This window comes from Furipterus horrens, unplaced genomic scaffold (genome assembly GCF_987537825.1).
Source record: "Furipterus horrens unplaced genomic scaffold, mFurHor1.1.pri manual_scaffold_10, whole genome shotgun sequence".
Taxonomy (NCBI): Eukaryota; Metazoa; Chordata; class Mammalia; order Chiroptera; family Furipteridae; genus Furipterus; species Furipterus horrens.
The window spans coordinates 45,353,781-45,373,356 of record NW_028327180.1 but is presented as its reverse complement, the minus strand read 5'-3'; the positions used below and the strand labels follow the sequence as shown (position 1 = coordinate 45,373,356).

At 46.7% G+C, this 19,576-nt stretch overlaps 2 protein-coding genes across 2 annotated transcripts; one reads left to right on the top strand and one right to left on the bottom strand.

The window, feature by feature from the left end:
• Positions 1-312: 312 nt before the first annotated feature.
• On the bottom strand, positions 313-2,351 carry GADD45GIP1 (GADD45G interacting protein 1). Its single transcript, XM_090289754.1, has 2 exons — positions 1,975-2,351; positions 313-677 (listed from the first exon to the last, which is right to left on the bottom strand). The coding sequence occupies exons 1-2, from the start codon at positions 2,322-2,324 to the stop codon at positions 359-361; spliced, it is 669 nt and encodes a 222-aa protein (XP_090145880.1). The 5' UTR covers positions 2,325-2,351; the 3' UTR covers positions 313-358.
• A 13,750-nt stretch (positions 2,352-16,101) lies between these two features.
• DAND5 (DAN domain BMP antagonist family member 5) lies at positions 16,102-18,207 on the top strand. Its single transcript, XM_090289729.1, has 2 exons — positions 16,102-16,425; positions 17,962-18,207. The coding sequence occupies exons 1-2, from the start codon at positions 16,102-16,104 to the stop codon at positions 18,205-18,207; spliced, it is 570 nt and encodes a 189-aa protein (XP_090145855.1).
• Positions 18,208-19,576: the final 1,369 nt, after the last annotated feature.

Here is a 19,576-nt window from a genome sequence, read left to right as displayed (position 1 = left end):
GTCTCATTCCCCCACAGTGGGCCCTGGTCCCAGGTTGGTCTTGGAAGAGCTGCTTCTTCCTGCCCCCCACCATCATCACCAGTCTGTTTTTTGGCTTCACTCCCCCTGCCCCTGATAATTAATAGAGATTAATGTTGATAAACAGAAGTGTTCTCCTCTGCCATCTGTTCCTCCATTATTTCCCCATTGCATCCCCATTCTCCTCTGAAGCATGGCCTAGAGCCCCCCAGTGAGCAGTGCCAGGGAAGGGTGAGGGATTCCCTGGCCCCAGGTGTTCGGGAAGAGTACATTGAAAGAGGATGAAGAGCTCTCTGGGGGTGGAGCTGTTGGGCAGCAGGTTTTATTGAGAAAGAAAAGCTCAGGAGCTGGGTTCCTCGGAGGCTGCTGGGTCCTGGGCTGCAGTGGCAGCCATTGCAGCAGCTCGCGCCTCCTTCTTCTGTCTTTGCTTTTCCTGCTTGAGGCGCTTGCGCTGCTGCTTCTCCAGGTCCTGCAGCAGCTCCTGAAAGCGGGCACTCCTTGGGTCCACGTGGTAGCCCAGGCGCTCCTGGGCCTCCGCCTGCAGCTGGGCACGTCGTTTCTTGTCTGCCTTCTCCTTCTCCCTGCGCTCCTGCTGCTGCCGCCGCCAGTTCTCAATCATCTGTGGCATCTTGGCCATGCGCTCTGCAATAAGCTGTTCCCTGCAGGGGAAGGAGGATAGATGGTGAGGGCAGTTACACCCAGCCAGAACAGCACCCATCTATCCACATTCCACTGTCAAGCTTTTGCCCACATCTTGCTTCCTAGCTCCTCCATGGAGATGAAAAACTGGGAAGACTTATCTTGGCCATTAACTGTCAGGAAAAGTCCTGAATAAGTGAAGAAAAGGAGAGATGAACTAATGTATGACCTACAGCATGAGAGGGCCGAGTCCTAATAACCCCAAAGAGCAGACCCCCAAATTAATATTTCACTGAGCTGTCTACTGAGCCATCTACGCACACCATGCCAGGCCACTCCCTTGTACATCACTGACCACCTACTGTATGCCAGGCCCAGCTCTAAGCACAGGAGTGAAGACAACAAATGGATTAGACCTTTCCATCCAATCCTATGAATTTGTAGGTGCCAGTTACAGCCCCATTTTAGGAGTTAGAAACGTGAAGCTGGAAGAATTAGCCTCATGATGGGGTTATCCAGGTGGGGTAGGGCAGTGACAGGAGACGGGTTCACATCCCATCTTCAGTTTACTGCCTGGAGGACTGAAGAGGTGACTCCACCTTCCCAGGCCTCAGTTTTCCTATCTCTAAAGTGAGAGTGATCCCCTCTTCCTCAGAGCTGTTGTAAGGACAAGAACAATTAAACACCAGAAACACAACTGGACTGCTTCCCCAACTAGTCTGCTTTGGCTGGCCCTTCCCTCCAGGAAGTGGCACCATCCTGATGCTTCTGGCCTTGCCTACATACTTCGGGTCAAGTCTAATCCTTTAGTCCTGCTTCTGAGTCCGTCCTCTTCCCTTGATACCACTTCCGCTCTATAAGCCCAGTCTCACTGATGGCCTGGCTGTTACTTAAAGCACGTTCATACCTCAGGGCCACTACCTAGCTGTTCCCCCTACCTAGAACACTTCTCCCTAAGATATTCCCATGGCTGTGTCTGGTCATTCTGGTGTCTACTTAAACATAAAGTTTAAGAACCCAAATCAAAGCCGCTCTCCGTCCGCAATCTTCCTCAAATTTTATCTTCCTGATGGTTCTCTGTCGCCAGCTGAAATGTTTTACCGTGTTCCCCGCACCTGGGACAAAGCCTTGCACACTGTAGGCGCTCGGTAAAGATTTGCTGATGATGAAGTCTGTTTTGCAGCTATGTGAGCGTGCGCATAAATCTACAGTATGCAAACCCTGCGATAAGCACCCGCTGGGGTACAATTCAGCCATCGGGCCGCGCAGAACGCGACCTGCAGCCCACTGCCTGCCAGACCGCACGCACGCACGCACCTGGCCTTACGCTTCTGCTCTTCGGCCAGCTGCTGCACCCGCACTGACTCCTGCATGGCCGCTAGGCTCGGGTACCATTCACTCTCCTCTGCCTCCAGCTCGCGGAGTTGTTCCTGCGACGGCCACAGCGAACCAGCGGCCACCCCGGAGGCTGCGCCGTGCCGCGCGAACTGCTTGGCCGCGTAGCGCGGCCCCAGCTGCCAGCGCGGAGTCAGCGGGTCATCCGGGTCCGGCCACCAGGGCCCTGGAGAGCGGCGTGGAGGCGGCGGCGCCCGGTAGCCACGGAAGCCTGGGCCCAGGGTTGTCGCGAGCCCCAGGAGGCTATGTACCTGCCGCACGGGCGCCGCCATTTTGACTGTGCGGGGTCCTCGAGGGCCGGCCGAGCTGGCCACTGTGCTGCCTGCGTGCGAGGTCCCAAGGCGGCGGGGTGGCGCGCTGTGTGTCTCAGCTACCTCAGTTCAGGGCAGGGGGAAGAAGGGTGTAAAATTTTTTATACATCTTCAAATCTAAGTTAAAATTTTACTTTAGCAGTTATTAAAATATATTAAAATTTAAATTTTGTATATTTAAAACAGCATTTTATTTTAATATTAAATTATAATATTTAAATTTTATTTTAATCACTTGAGTATTTAAAACTTGAACATTTCTACTTTAGTCAGTCTACATAATTTAAATTTTATTTTAAACATTTAAATATTGTTCATAAAATTAAATATTTATGTTTTTTAATTTGATTTTTAATATTATAATTAAAACTTCTAAGTACTTATTTAAAACCTTACCTAGGCGTTTATTTTAATATATATCTATTTAAAACATTAAACGTATGTAATAAGTATTATTTAAGATATTGATATTGTTTTAATATCTTATATTTTAAAATGTTTAAAATGCCTGATCATGGTGCAGAAATTAAACACTTTTTTTTTTTTTTTTTTTTTTTTTTTTTAGTGCCGCTGTCACCTTGGGTGTTTGGGTCCCTGTGGGTGGGCCCCTCTGGGTTTCTGCAGGGGACCGCCCCGTCAGTGCCCTGGCCCTCCCCCAGTCAACGTGCCTAAACACTATTTTTAAAAAAGGATTTCAGGCTTAAAAAGGAAGGAAATTCTTACTCATGCTACAATATGGATGATCCTGGAAGACATTATACTGAATGAAATGAGCCAGTCACAGAAGGACATATGTTTTATGATTCCATTCATAGGAGGTCCCTAGAGGAGTCAAATTCATGGTGGGTGCCAGGGATTGGGGGAAGGGCATGGGGAGTTTGTGGTTAATGGGTACAGAGTTTGGGGAGATGACAGAATTCTGGAGATGGATGGTGGTGATGGTAGCAAAACATCGTGAACGAGTGTGCTTAATGTCACTAAACTGTATGACTAAAATGGTAAATATTAGATATTTTTTATTATCAAAAGAGAGAGAAAGAAAAAAAAAAAAGAAATACAGAAAAGAAAGGAAGGAGGAATTGCAGTTCGCTCAGTGAACTGGGAACCCTGGACAAGAATATTTGTAGGTCACAGCAGTACTGTATATGTCATAAATATTAATCCCAAACTGGATTCTGTCCTTTGGATATTCAGTGTCTTTTCACCCGTGTTCTTCTGCAGTAGAAGGGATACCTAAATTTTGATGTTTCAGCTGACAGAATACCACACAGGAACTCAAGAGCAGAAATTACAACTGCTCACAGCGATGTGGATGAATCTCATAGGCATCATCTGCAACAAAGGAGGCAGGACCAAAGGATTCCTTTTCATTCTGAGTCTTTGGTGTGGATGAGGGGCTTTCTACGTGGTGGTCACATGGAGGGGGGTCACTTTGAAGCAGGTCATTGAGTTAGGCAACCCCTTCTGTTTGCTTTTCTCTATATGAACTTTATTCCATATTATTTCTTTAAAAAATATTTTATTTCTTTATTTTTAGTCAAGGGAAGGGAAGGAGAAAGAGAAGGAGAGAAACATCAATATGTGAATGTGCCCTGACCCGGGATCAACTGGAACCTTTCATTTTGCTGGACGATTCCCAACCCACTGAGCCATACGAGTCAGGGCTCCATTTTATTTCTTGATCTGGGCTCCAGTGATGCCTGAATTATAATTATTCTTTAAACTGTAATAAATTATATGTGTGGGTTGTGGGTATTTCAAATTGAAAATACAAGCAACATAAGGGATTACAGTGAAGTCTTACTCCCACTTGCCTCCCATCCTCCCCTGTCCTGTCTGAGCACCCTTCAACTTGTTTTAGTTTCTTTATGTATCCTAGAGAGTTGCTTTATACATTATTTACAGTATTAATAAATTATTTCACAAGAACAGAAGTGTACAGTCATAAGTTGTCACTCGGGTTTAAGAAATACAGTGTTGATACCAGGTGGGTAAAAAGCAAGTTTACAGTTGCGCTTATGGAAAATAACACTATAATTAATAAATAATAATACAAGAATAAACTCTTTCATGTACTCACAACTGTAAACCTACTTTGCCCCACCTTGTATCAACAATTTGGCTCTATTGCTTCAGATCTTTTAAAAAAAATTCCTTTTTGTAGAAGTTTTCCCCTACCATGAAAGCCTCCAATGACGTGATACTGTTACAGAACCCCTGGGCTGCTCCAATTGAAAACAAACTCACCGGCTCTTTAGTTAGGGGCCCGATTGCCCGCCGCCAAAATTGTAACTCTCAATACCAGAGTTTAGTGAAAAGAAAAAGAATTGTTTATTTAACAGTTACATAGATTTAGTTATTTGTGGATTTCTGTTGTTAAGTCTTATGTTCTTTAAAACACCCTGAAACACATATTCTTGCCTCCCCCCTACCAAACCAGGCTAGTTTTAGAAAAGTTAGAGAAACCGTTTCCCTACTTTCCAAACACAGTTCAGCTTTACCAGCAGCTGCCAATCACTCAGTTCTGATTGGGGAGGTCCTTTCTGTGCTGTGGTGCCCTCCAGCTCTCAATGCAGAACCGCCTGGATTCTCAGCCTCCTTGTAAACTGCCTTCTTCCTGCAAACTGCGTGGATCTCCTCTCCTCAAAACCGCATGGTGAGAGCCTCTTAAAGCAGCCTGGAGACCCTTTCTCCAAGCCACATGGAGAGAGCACATGAGAGTCAGAGCCTCTTAGAAGCAGCCTGGAGACCCCTTCTCCAAGCCACATGGAGAACTTAACTTCTTTATTCCGCATGGAGAAGGCCCCTTCGCCAAGCTGCATGGAGGGGGCGAGAGCGAGAGAGCGAGAGAGCAAGAGAGCGAGAGAGAGAGCTAAAATGTCCACAGCTGTTTATATATCCCTGACTGCGTCCTCTGACGCAGTGGGCGTTGCAAACAGTTCTGACCATTCACAGAACCTCACGCAGGATCTGTGTGCTTTCTCCATACCATCCCCTGGTCCAAGTCCCCTCCCATCCACCTGAGGCTTTGGATGCATTAAAGCCATTTTGCATAAGAAAGACACTAGCCACCAGCCTCAGGCATGAGGCTGCTTCCTTCTCCCCATCCCCCAGCCGCAAACTCTGGGGATTTTTGGACTCCCCTCTTTCTGTAACAATACCTCCATCTATAAATACCGCCCCTTTCCTTCCCCACCCTTCTAAAGACTAACAATTATTTTGAAATTAGTTCATTCTTCCAGGACCAGCCTTTATGCATTCACTACTTATCTGGAGTCTGTGGAAACAATGTACAATATATATTTTTAAACAGTGTACATAAATGGTATCCTGAAGGCACTAGTTTGCAACTTTTCTCCCTTAATCTTATACTTTCCAGATGTTTCCATGTGGATCCCTGTAGATTTATTATACGTGTTGTATAGCTGTATTTTTCACATTATGAATCCTGGGGCCCATTATTGATTCAGGAAATCGATGAGGTAAGTTACAACGAGCACTTATTTATTTCCAGGTGTACAATAAGGGGGAATGATTCATAGAAAAAGATTTTATTTAAAATGATTTATTTTAAAGTATATTTTATTGATTATGGTATTATAGTTGTCCCAATTTTTCCCCCCTTTTCCCTCCTCCACCCAGTATCCCCCTTCCCTCTAGCAGTCCACCCCCGCCCTCCACTTAGTCCATGTCCATGGGTCTTGCATGTAAATTCTTTGGCTTCTCCATTTCCTATACTATTCTTAACTTGCCCCTGTCTGTTTTGTTCCTACCAATTATGCTTCTTAATCCCTGCACCATTTCCCCATTTCTCCCCCTTCCCCTTCCCACCTGATAACCTTTCAAATAATCTCAATATCTATGATTCTGTTCCTGTTCTAGTTGTTTGTTTAGGATTTTTGTTTGTTTGTTTAGTTTTTAGATTTGGTTGTTGATAAGTGTAAACTTGTTGCCTTTTTAATGTTCATGGTTTTGATCTTTTTCTTAAGTAAGTTCCTTTAACATTTCCTGTAATAATGGCATGGTGGTGATGAACTCCTTTAACTTTACCTTATCTGGGAAGCACTTTATCTGCCTTTCCATTCTAAATGACAGGTTTGCCAGATAGAGCAATCTAGGTCGTAGGTCCTTGCTTTTCATCACTTGGAATATTTCTTGCCTGTAAAGTTTCTTTTGAGAAATCTGCTAGTAGCCTTTTGGGAACTCCTTTGTAGGTAACTCTGTGCTTTTCTCTTGCTGCTTTTAAGATTCTCTCTTTATCTTTAACCTTTAGCATTTTAATTATGATGTGTCTTTATGTGTTCCTCTTTGGGTCCAACTTGTTTGGAACACTCTGTGCTTCCTGGACTTATATGTCTATTTCCTTTGCCAAGTTAAGGAAGTTTTCTTTCATTATTTCTTCAAGTAAATTTTCAATTTCTTGTTCTTCCTCTCCTCCTTCTGGCATCCCTATGATTCAGGTGTTGCATGTTTGGATCTATCCAGGGGTTCCTAAGCCTATCCTTGTTTTTTTGAATTCTTGTTTTTTCTTTTTGTTCAGGTTTAATATTTATCTCTTCCTTATGTTCCAAAATTGTTGGTTTGAATCCCAGCTTCCTTCCCTTCTCTGTTGGTTTCCTGTGGTTTCCTTTATTTCACTTAGTGTAACCTCCATTTCTTCCTTTATTTTTTTTGCCATACTCAAGGAGTTCTCTGAGCATCCTGATAACCAGTGTTTTGAACTCTGCATCTGATGGTAGGGTGATTATCTCTGTTTTGCTTAGTTCTTTTTCCGGGATTTTGTTCTGTTCTTTCATTTGGGCCATATTTCTTTGTCTCCTCAATTTAGCAGCCTCCCTGTGTTTACTTCTGTGTATTAGGTAGAGCTGCTTTTATTCTCTGTCTTAGTAGTGTGGCCTATGTAGAAAAGGCACCTGTAAATTGTGTGGGGCGGAGCCTTAGGTAATTGTCAAGGCAGGGCAACCCACTTCACCGCTTTGTGTCAGTGTGGGAAGGACTCAGAGAGGAGACAATGCCGCCACCTGGCTTCTGGTGGTTTGCCTGGTGCTCATCCCATTTCCAGTTACTTCACCCCTTTCCTGTGTGTGACCGGCACCCTTTCAGCTGCATCTGACCCAGTGGTGAATCTCAGTATCTGCATATGTTCTAAGACTGTGCAGGCCCTTTAAGTGGCAAAAATTCGGCAGTTTCTTCTGCTACCCCAACCCCCACTGGTTTTGGTTCGCAGACTGGAGCTCAATCCACTGGGCCACATCGGCCTGGTCTCCCACTGGTTTTTACAGCCAGAGGTAATGGGCCTCTATCTTCCTGGTGCTGGAACTCTGGTTTGTGTGATTTGGCCTTGGGCTAGGATCACTGGCTTCGAAGGTATCCCTCCCGTTTATTCCGCCTCCCACCTGATGCTGCCACCACTGCCTTTCTGTGCCATGCCACCTCTCTACCCATCTCTTCAAGTCTTCCCCTCCTACCCATCTGGATGAATGTGTCTTTTTAAAATTCTTGGTTGTTGGACTTCCATATAGCTCAATTTTCTGATGGATCTGGGTGTTACTAGTTTGAAATCTGGTTGTAATTCTTTCTATGGTTGCATGAGGAGGTGAAGTGTGTCCACCTATACTCCATCTTGACTGGCTAAATATTATTACTTTTTTAATTGTGAAAAAATATGCACAAAAGTTACTATGGTAACCATTTTGAAGCATACTATTCAGTGGCATTAAGCACATTCACATCATTGTGTAATCACCACCACCATCCATCTCCAGAACTTTGTCATCTTACAAAACAGAAACTCTGTCCATGTTAAAACACTAGCTCCCTGTTCTCCCCTCTCCCCAGCCCCTGGCACCTACCATTCTACTTCCTGTCTCTGTGAATTTGACTCCTCTACAGACTTCATGTAAGTGGCATCTTACAGTATTTGTTCATCTGTGACTGGCTTATTTCACTTCACATGATGTACCCAAGTTCATCCACATTGTAGCATGTGTCAAAATGTCCTTCCTTTTTATTTTTATTTATTTTTTATTTTATATATTTTATTTATTTTTAGAGAGTTGGGGAGGGAGAAAGAGAGGGAGAGAAACATTGCTGTGCAAGAGAAGCATCCATTGGTTGACTCTCACACGCCCCCAGCTGGGGACCTGGCCCACAACCCAGGCATGTGCCCTGACTGGGAATCAAACCAGTGACCTTTGGTCCGAAGGCTGGCACTCAGTCCACTGAGCCACACCAGCCAGGGCAAAATGTCCTTCCCTTTTAAGGATGAATAATATTACATCATATATTTACTACATTATGTTTATCCATTCATTCATTGATGGACATTTGAGCTGCTTTCACCTTTTGGCAATTGTGAATAATACTGCTATGAACATAGGTGTACAGTGGTTATTTAATGGGAAAAAATAGAATAAAAATATCAGATTGTATCACATGTAGTAAGGGTAGGTACTCTTTGGTAAAACTTATTTCTGTCATATATACCTTTATGTATATACTAGTATTCCAGTTGCAATTATATGCTAACAAACCTTCCCTGAACAACCATTTTTATGTTCATGGCTTGTGTGGGTCAGGAATGTAGGCAAGGTACAGCAGAGATAGCTTGTATCTCTGCTCCATGCTGTCTGCAGTCCTAACTGGGAAGGATTCAAAGTTGAGTGACTTGACACCTGTCCTCCAGAAACACCAGAAGACATCTTCATTCACGTCTGTGATTGATGCTGGCTCAGCGAAACGAACCTCCCCTGGACAGCAGGGACCTGACCTCTAATGTTTCACTACATTTAAACAGAAGGGTTTTTTTTTTTTCAGCTTGGAGCAACCTGTATTGTTTCCCCCGAGCTGTTCCTGATGAATGAGAGGGCACAGGCTTGCACAGGGAACTTCTGATTGAGTTTCCAAGTGATGCAAGTAAGTACAGAGCGTTAGGGCAGTCCCGGCCAGGCCACAAAGGAACAGGAGGGTCTTATGTCCATTAGGGGTCAAGGGCTTGGCTTAGGTTGTGAGGCCACTCATGGAACTCTGAGCCTTGCTTAGAAACTCAAATACGGCCTTATCATCTCTAATAGTAACCTGGACATATTGAGCTAATATATTAAAAGTTCACCCCGGCTGGTTTGGCTCAGTGGATTGAGCGTCGGCCTGCGAGCTAAGTGTCACTGGTTCGATCTTCCAGTCAGGGCACATCAGAGAAGGAAACCTCTGACTCCAAAAAACCTCCGCTGCCTTGCGGCATACCTCTTCAGGGGAAAGGCTAAGGGAGTAAACCCCGACAGAAAATCCGGAGCCGGAGTCCCTAAGGCGGTTTGACGTTGCAGTCAACACCGGCAACTCCTGCGGCGCACCTGAAGCCAAGCTGTATTGACTCCGTCTTTCCCTTGGACCCTTCAGCTGCGAAGAGAGGGGGGGTCTGCTGCATGGGCAACAGCAGACCCTCCATATCACCCTGCCCAGGCTCTGTAGCTTCAGCTTCACTGGAGAGGACACTCCAGCGTCATCACAAGATGTCGATTCAACACGGGAGGAGACAGATACCGTGTCACTCCCGAGTCGGACTGCACAGCCATTCTCGGCGGTGCAGATAGACTCTTAAGAAGCTACACCATCGTCTCTCGAGACGGACGGCTGCCGACGATTGATGCTGGCTGGAGCCTCAGCTGGGCTAATCAGCTGGAATATCTATACAGTGGTCTCTTCAAATGGGCCAGTTTGAGTTTCCTTACAAAATGGCAGCTGGGTCCCCAGTAAACAAGGCTGAAGTGCAGGCATTTTTATGACTGAGTCTTGGAAGTCACATGATATCATTTCTGTTGTATTCTATTGGTCAGGCCAATCACAAAGGTTGTGTAGGTTCAAGGGAAGGGGTCAGAGACCTTGTCATCAAAGGATTGTCAAGGTCACTTTTGTCAAGACCTGTAAATAAAATATATTTCTTACTGTGCTCAGTGGTTAAAAAAGAAGTTTGACAAAAAAATCTCTGCTTGATATTGTCCATGGTGTGAATAAATTATTTGATAGACTTTTGTTTTCAATTTTTTTGTTTTGATTGCAGAAATGATGCTGCAGTGAGCCTCCCTGTCTGTGTCCCCATGTGCCCATGGGAAAGTTTTCCTGGAGTGCTCAATAAATCTAAGTCTTTCCCCAGGGTTTGCTGAAGGACAGATGTGGTTGAGGTCTGTGGTTGAGGTCCAGTGAATGAAGCAAATTGAGGGAGGAGGAGAGGTGAAGAGTGTCAGGCAGGGGCCAGCCATGCAGGCATGATAGGACATGAAGAGGGGTTCTAGTTTTATCCAGAGGGCAATGGGGAACCGTGGGAGGGCTTTGAGCAGAGGAGTGATGGATATGATTTATGATTCTCCTCTGGTTGCTGAGCAGAAAAGACACTGAATGGGTCTACATGTAGAAACAGGAAGATCCGTTAGGAAATAGAAGGGGCCATGTTGCCATGAGGTCCCTGACCTGCGGGGGCTTCTCGTTGATTACCTTTGCTATTTCCATGCCTAGAACTTTCTCCTAGGATCTTTACATGATGGGGTGTTTTTTTTTTAATTATTGATATTTTTGATAAAGAGAAAGGAGAAAGATCAATTTGCTGTTTCACTTATTTATGCATTCACTGGTTGCTTCTTGTATTTACCCTTACCAGGGGTGGAACCTGAAATCTTGGTGTATCTGGACGAAGCTCTAACCAACTGAGATATCCAGTCAAGGCAGGCTTCTTCTTTTTCATTCAGATTTAACTGGCTGGTCACCTCCTGTGCTTTTTGGATCTTGGAAGATGCAAGAGATGAGGTAGAGATTGTCCCTGACCTCAAACGGCTTACAGTCTTTGGGTGAGATACACAAGTAATTATAATGGAGGTGAAAGAGGAAGAAAGTCTTGAAATGGGGCTGGTGGACAGTCAGGTGTGGTACTTCTGAGTTGTAGTTTTCTCCCAGATCAGGAAATTTGGGAACCATGCTGAGAAACACCAGCCTAGAGATTAAGAGAAGGCACTCTGGTGTCAAATCAGCCTGGGATGAGTTTCAGCTGCTGGCCAGGGCTGGACACACAGCAACTACCTAATGATCATGGGAGAGGGGCTTCTATGGACAGACCTTAACTGAAGTAAAATTCACACACATAAAAATCATTTTAAAGTGAAAAATTTAGTGGCATTTAGCACATTCACACTGTTGTACAACCACCACTTCCATCTAATTGTGGAACATTTTCATCACCCCAAAAGGAAACTCCATACACGTTAGCAGTCACATCAACTCCCCACTCCCTTTAGTCCCTGACAGCCACTAATCTACTTTCCATCTCTATGGATTTGCCTATTTTGTACATTTCATATAAATAGAGTCATACAATATGTGCCTGTTTATGTCTAGATTATTTTACTTAGTATGTTTTTGAGGTTCATCCATATGGTAACTAAATGTATCAGTACTTGTTATGGACTGAGTTGTGTCTCCTCAAAATTTATGTGCTAAAGTGCTAACCCTCAGTGCTCACCTCGGAATATGACCATATTTTGAAATAGGGTCTTTAAAGGAGTAATTGAATTAAAATTAGGTCATTAGAGTAAGCCCCAATCCAGTATGACTAGTATCCTTATAATAAAGAGGAAATTTGGACACAGAAGAAACACCATGTGTAAAGACACAGGGAAAAGATGGCCATCTAGGCACTGGCTGGGTAGCTCAGTTTGTTAGAGCATCATCTTGATGCACCAAGGTTGTAGGTTCAATGCCCAGTCAGGGCACATACAAGAAGCGACCGATGAATTCATAAGTAAATGGAACAACAAATTGATGTTTCTTTCTCTCTCAAATCAATAAATTAAAAAAATATATATGTGGCCACATATAAGCCAAGGATAGAGGCTTCAGAAGAAACCAACTTTGCTGACACTTTGATCTTGGACTTCTCGCCTCCAGAGCCGTGAAACAATAAATTTCTGTTTATAAAAGCCCCCTCCCCAGTCTTTAGTCTGTTGTTAAAGCCCCTCAGTTACTTTATTATGGCAGCCCTAGCAAATTAATGTAGTACTTCATTGATTTTTATAGATGAATGATATTCTATTGTAGGGAATTGTTTTTCTTGTAACCAAAAATAGGAAATAACCTAAATATCCAAGAATAGAGGACTTATTAAAGAAATGACTGAATATTCATGGGATGGAATACTATGCAGATGTTGAAAAATAATAAAGGCACTCTCTATGTCATGGTTCTCAAAAGTGTGGCATCCAGGCCAGCAGCATCAACAACACCTGGGAACTTGTTAGAAATGCAGGTTCTCAGGCTCCATCACAGAATCAGAATCTCTGTGGGTGGGGCCCTATGTGGGAGCCCTCCAGGTGACATGCAGGCTCAAGTTTGAGACCTTCTGTTGTATGTAAGAATATAGCCCAGGGGTTAAAAGCAGCACTAAGGTACTTTAATTTTTTTTTTTTTATTAGAGGGGAAGGAAGGAAGGGAGAGAGAAAGAAATATGGATACAAGAGAGAAACCGATTGGTTGCCTTTTTAAAAAAATTTTACTTATTGATTTCAGAGAGAGAGAGAGAGAGAGAGACATCTGTTAGTTGTTCACTTCTGCCTTCATTGGTTAATTCTTATATGTGCCCCAACCAGGGATTGAACCTGCAACCTTGGTGCATTGGGGACAATGTTCCAACCAACTGAGCTACCCAGCCAGGGCCTGATTGGTTGCCTTTTGCTCATGCTGGGAACGGGACTGGGATTGGCGACACGACCCAAGACCTAGGCATGTGCCCTGACCAGAATTGAATTGGTGACCTTTTGTCTTGTGTGAGGTGCCAAACCTACTGAGCCACACTAGTCAGGACCTGGGGGACTTTTATAAAACACTGGTGCGTTTGGCCCATCCCTAGAGATTCCAGCATCATTGATCTGGAGCAGGGTCTGGGAAGCAATTCCCCACTTAGAGGTGACTCTAATGTGCAGCCAGGAATGGGAACCACTGATACGGAGTAAGTGTAAAAATCCAGGTGGAAAAGAGTCGTGTTTCAAAGTGTTCTTTGCAGGAATGTGATAGTTAAAATTTGGATAATGGAGAAATAAATTTAGAGTATGTTTGTGCAGTGGAATACTCTGCAGCGGTGAAAGAGACAGAACATGGAGTACAGGTGAAAGTTAAAATAATCTATACATTATATGATGCATATTAAATTTAAAATACACAAAACAATTTTATGTATCTTTTGTGAATGGATGCAGTCATGGGGATTATAATTGGCAAATTCAGGGATTAGAGACAAGTACAGAGTGAGTTTTTCTCAAATCTGTGATTTTTTATTTCTTAGTTGGGGTAATGAGTACAGTGCGTTTTGTTATATTTTTATCTACACTTTTTTGAATGCCCAAAATAGTTCACTTAAAGGGCAAGGGGCAGAAAAAAGGTATACAGTCCTTTCACTTGTGCTCCCCCCATTTTGTTTCTTTTTGCATGATAAAAAACAATTTTTAAACTCTAAAGTGAAGCTTCCCCCCTCACACCCATCCATTTTCATGTCCCTCTCCAACAGGAAAATGCCGCTGCTTTTTTCAATAGTCAAATCAAGTAAACTGTGGCTGTAAATTCTTATCCGCTCCCCCAAAAGGTAAAGATATAATAGACACCTTGTTCTGAAATTTTTTAAAAAAGATTTCATGTATTTGTTTATTTTTAGAGAGAGGGGAAAGGAGGGAGAAAGAGAGGGAGAGAAACATTGATGTGCGAGAGAAACATCAATTGGTTGCTTCTCACGTATCCCCAATCCGAGACCTGGCCTGCACCCCAAACATGTGCCCTGCCTGGGAATCTATCTGGAACCTTTGAGGTTCGCAGGCCAACACTCAGTCCACTGAGCCACACCAGCCAAGGCATGTCCTGAAAAAATTTTAACTTCATTTTTCTTGGGCACCTTTCCATGTTGAATCTCTAAAAGTGTGTTCAGCCCTGCACAGCCGTGCAGTATTATGGGGTTTATTCCTGGTGAGCTGGGGAAACAGCAAGGGGGCCCGTGAGGTTTGAAGGGGAGAGAGAGAGATGGGAGACACGAAGGTGGGAAGATGTGCAGACATTGCGAGCCCTGGTGGGCTGCAGTGAGGACTTTGGTTGTTACTCCTGGTGAGTTGGGAGCCCTGGAGGGTTCTGAACAGAACATGGATGTGCCGGGGCTCAGGGCACCCTCTGGCTGCTGTTAGGGGAACAGATTTTTGGGGTGGGAGCTGGGGAACAGGGCGGAGGGACTACAGTGGTTCAGGTGGGAGATAATAGGGGCCAGGCTGTGTCCAGGTGGGGGACCAAAGTGGGAGTGGGAAGTGGGCGGATTCTGGGTAGATTTTTTTTTTCTGGGTAGATTTTGAAGCGGACTGAACTTGCTGTCACTCCAGATTGGGGAGCGGGTGAGGTCAGAGAAAGTGAGGGGTCAAGGATGCTCCAAAGTTTGGGGCCCCAGCTGCCGTTAGCTGGGTCTAGAGAACAGCGATAGGACAGGTGGGGTGACGCTCAGGAGCTCGGATGTAGCGGAACTAATGAGAGGCGCTCCTGCACCTCCAGATGCGGCATCAGGGATGCAAATCCCGGAGCCGGGCGCGAAGTCCCAAGAGCTGCCGCCAGAGGGCGAGCGCGCCCCATTGCCTGCGCAGCTTGTGGGGCGCGGGAAGGACCTGCCCTTCCGCTTCCCACGGCTCCACGGCCTGCAGTGCCTCACCTGGGTGCGAGATGTGAGCCACAGAGGTGCCAGAGCCCGTCCGGGGCCCCCTGGTGCTCTCGGGGCCCCAAACCCTGGGACTCCCATCTCTATGTGCTTCAAGACCTCCAACCTCCCACTCCCCACGATGTTGTTTGCTTTGCCTGAGACACTCTCAGGGCTTTGCCAAAATGTTACCTCCTCAGGGAGGGAGGCCTTCCTTGACCACCCAGAGGGCTGAAACCCCTCCACCACCACCACGCCACCAACACACCTCAAAGGCACAGAGGTGTGTTGGTGGGTTTTTTAAAAATATCTTCTTAACATTTAAAACTCTGAAATCATCTCATTTATCTTGTCTGTTTTTGGCACTACAGCGTAAGACAGAGAATACTCATTTTCTGTTTTTGTCCACTTGTATCCTCAGGGCTCAGAATTATACTTGCCCTCTAACAAGTGCTAAAGGAAAACCAACAGCAATAACATTAATCATAGCTTACTCATGGTGCTACTGTATACCAGCCTCTACTTTAAACTCCTTACATAAATTATGTCTTTGAGTCCTCAGAACAACCCTACCAGGTAGGGACTGTTATTATCTCCATGTTCCAAAAGAGGAAGCTGAGGTCCAGAGTGGTTAAGGGAATGGACCAAGGTTGCACAGCCAGGAAGTTGCAATGGTGGGATTGAAACCTGACTAGCTTAACTGCAAAGCCTGATTTTGCTAAATGAATGAATGGGGCCCCCAAACCTAGTACAGAGCCCTCGGGGGCTTTGGCATTATCTCCCAAGCCCCTGTCTCTAGACTTGCTTTTCCTGGTCTCCCAGCCCACACACTAGCAGCCCCAGCTTCCAGATCCCCTGCCAGGTTGTGGGGAGGGGTGGGAACCCAGCAGGTCTGGGTTTATTCTGGAGTTTGCAGAGGCCTCTCCCAGGCTACCCAGGTTGGGGGTAGGCCATTAAAAGTGGGTCTGGGGGTCACAGACTGCACTCACCAGACAGCAGGGTCAACTGCCCAAGACCCTGAGCCCAGTCCCAGACAGACAGATGCTCCTCAGCCAGCTGACCACTCTCCTGAGCGTGCTCAGTGGAGCCTGGCTACACATAGGCTTGGGGAGGCCTGGACCCCAGGGTCCCCCACCACAGCTCCGGGCTGCCTCCAATCAGACCCAAAGTCTGGGCCAAGAGACTGTGGTCTCGGTGCCATCCTCTGCCCTTAGCAGCTGGAAGGCCTTCTTGGACCTGCAGAAAACTGGGCATGTGGGGACAGGTGGGCTGCAGCGTGAGCAGCAGGTGGCCGCCACCATGTCTCTCCCACTGAACCCACAGGAAGTGGCCCAGGAGATGTGCAAGGCTGTGCCCTTCACTCAGGTGAGGATGTGGGCTGGGGAAGGAGAGGGCTGGGTCTTGGTGTTAGCAGAGAGCACAGGCTGTGGTGCCAGGTTTGGAATCAAGCCTTGCATTCTTTACCTAGCCCTGCATTCTTTACCTAATGGTCTCTGACCCTCAGTTTCCTCCCTTATAAAATGGGCATTAAGTTTCTCCCACCGCAGCTAAAGCATTTGCCCCCATTCTGATCTCCCAGCTTCTGCTAACAGCACTCTGTCCCCCAAGTCTATTTTTCCATTTAGTGGCAGAGGGCACCTGTGAGCTCCTGTCAGGTCATGTCCTTCCTTTTTTCAGAACCGCCGATGGCTCCCACCTCACCCAGAGAAAAGCCTCCGTTCTTTCTGCAGCCCACAAGGCCCTGCCCATCTACCTGTCCCCTCCCTGCTTTCACCTCCTCCCATCTCCTCTTTACCCACTTTCCTCCTGCCACACCTGCCTCCTTACTTTCCCCCAAACACACCAACATGATATGCCACTGGCTGTTTCTTTGCCTCTAGTGCCTCCGCCCCTCCCTGACATTCTATGGCTCCTTCTTTCACCTCCTTCAGGGTTTTACTCAAATGTGGTTTAAAAATGCAGTACCTCTCACCCTATTGCCCCTCTTTTATGCTTTATTTCTCACTGTAGTACACATTATCACCTAAAAAGTGAAATTGATTCTGTAATTGCATTTTTCATCTTTCTTCCTCAGTAGAATGTCTATTGCACCAGGGCGGGAATTTTTATGCCTTATTCCCTCTGTATCCACATCCCCAGGCCCTAGAGCAGAGGCAGGCACACAGCAGGAGCTCAATGTCTGTTGAATGATGAGTGGTAGTTGATAGTCGAATGCCTCCTAAGCACTTTAGGCAGCTTGAATGAGAGTGGTATGGGCAGCACTCACAGCTGCATTCAGCTGGTGCTCCATAAAGACTACAGGAATTCATGTCCTGTGTTGTTTATGGCCCATGCTTTGAAGTCAGGTGTACCAAGGTCTGCCTTAACTGCTGATTTCTTTGTACAGAGCAAGAGGCTTAGGTGACTGGGGCAGAGTGAAGGGGAGGGTGGGGGGCGGGGGGAGAGGGGCAGAGGTGGGAGTGTGCAGTTTTAACAGAGAAGGACCAGGATCAGAAGGTAAGTTGATAGGTCCACTTAGCTGGAGGGTATCATAGGAGGAAATAACATCTATTGAGCACACAGCCAGGTAATAGGCTGAAGGCTTTCTGTATAATCCCCCAGGCTCCTGTAATGCCACCCCTTCCTGCTGTTTCTCAGCCCTTCTCTGTATTAATCCTCTCTATTGAAAGGCCTAGAGCATCCCCCTGCTCTGTCGAACTTTGATAATTTCACAGGTGAGGAAACCGAGGCCAAGAGAGGTTGAGTAACTTACTCCAAGTCACACAGCCAGCAGATGGCAGTTGGGATTTGAGCCCAGGAATCCATGCTTTTCAAGGGGGGGTGGAAGCGAATGGGCAATTATCCTCATTACTCTGGCCTCAGACTCCACTGTCCTTAGCCTGTCTCTGCCTCTGGCCCCAGGTGTTCTCCCAGCCAGGATGCATGACCATGCACATCCGTAATCACCTCTGCTTTGGCCACTGCTCCTCACTCTACGTCCCTGGTATGGACCCTGACCCACTTGTCCTCTGCAACAGCTGTGTGCCTGCTCGAAGGCGCTGGACACCCGTGTTCCTGTGGTGTTGGGTGGGCAGCCCACTCTCTCGTCGACGGGTGAAGACATCCACAGTGCTGGTTGAGAGATGTCACTGCAGACCGAAGGCATGAGCTGAGCATCACAGACCGACATACAGATACACGCACCTTGGAGAGATGTGGGGAGTCATGCTGAGAATGACACCGACCTGGATTATGTACTCTGGGTCAAAGAGATCAAGGACACAGGGAAAGCCACATGGGCCTTCCGAGTCCTCCCCCTGCTCCCAGAGACACCAGACATAGGTCCAGCCCTAGAGGTGGACCACTCATAGACATAGTACACACTTATTAAGCGTCCAATATTGGTCAGGCCCAACTCTTAGTGTTTGACATGTACTTACATGTATCATCCTCAGAGCTGCCCAATGACATAGATGTGTCACTCCATTTTACAGGAAAGGAAACTTGAGGCCCCAAGAGGCAAAGCCACTAGCTCAGGGTCACACAGCTATACGTGGCAAAGCCAGCCTTTGAACCCAAGGCAGTGTGGCACCCCTTTTGAACCACCAGGTTGGAACTCCTCTCACAGAATGAGTCAAAGACACACTCCCAACTGCAGGGAAAACAGATGGCCCCACGTAGACCACTAGACACAGTGACGACCCTGTCCTAGGGACTCCAAGAAACCAAGACAGGAAGGCAGACAAAGCTGCTGGGGGAAACCTGGGTTCCTAAAGTCAGATGCAGGACCCACGTACTCCAGCTGCCCCCCAAGTCTCCACCTAGCCCATGCCCAGTGTAGCATTCTACAGGAGCCATAAAGGTTGACTGAGCCCAATTGTGTGTACTGTGTGTGTGTGTGTGTGTTTGTTCTTCTAATTGGAGTTCCCTGGGAGTGGGTGGCCCTGTGGAATGTGGGCAAGGTGAGGGTGTGGGGGGTGCTCCCTCTTCAGTTGGGAGCAGGGTCTGCAGCGGACCAGGGCTGCCTGGCTTTGGGCGTCTGGAACCAGGGCCCTAGCAGATGGGCCCGTCTGGCACAGACACAGGGACATGTGGTGCTGTCAGGGTTGCCTCCAAATGCTCCCCGGAGCGCAGGGTAGGGGGTGGCCAAGGCCCCCCTCGGCCCTCTTCCTGCCTCAGGAAGGAAAGCCCCAGGTGAGGGGAGCAGGAGGAGAGGCCATGAGGAAACAGATGGGCCAGCGGGGTGTGGAAGCCCATGACCTCTGACCCTACAGGCCAGCACAGAGGGGTGGGAACAGGACAGGCAGGCAGCTCCCAAGGCCCTGCTCCAAGGGCCAGGGATTGAATGGTGGGAGGTCATGAGTGGCCCATGGGGCAAGTGTGTGCTCTCCCTCCTCCCTTTAGGGTTCTGTGTCAAACCTCAGGCAGCGTCCGAGTGGGTAGCTCAGCTTTGGCACCATGGGCACCCCTCTCTCTGGCAGGCATATGAGGTGCCTGTTTCCACCCCCTTTCAGCTGTGCCCACCTCCTGCCAGCCG

Coding starts and splice junctions, on each gene's coding strand:
- GADD45GIP1 (XM_090289754.1), bottom strand. CDS start 2,324: ATGGCGGCGCCCGTGCGGCAGGTACATAGCCTCCTGGGGCTCGCGACA. Junction 678..1,974: donor GAGCAGAAGCGTAAGGCCAG/GTGCGTGCGTGC, acceptor CTTCCCCTGCAG/GGAACAGCTTATTGCAGAGC.
- DAND5 (XM_090289729.1), top strand. CDS start 16,102: ATGCTCCTCAGCCAGCTGACCACTCTCCTGAGCGTGCTCAGTGGAGCC. Junction 16,426..17,961: donor AGGCTGTGCCCTTCACTCAG/GTGAGGATGTGG, acceptor CTCTGGCCCCAG/GTGTTCTCCCAGCCAGGATG.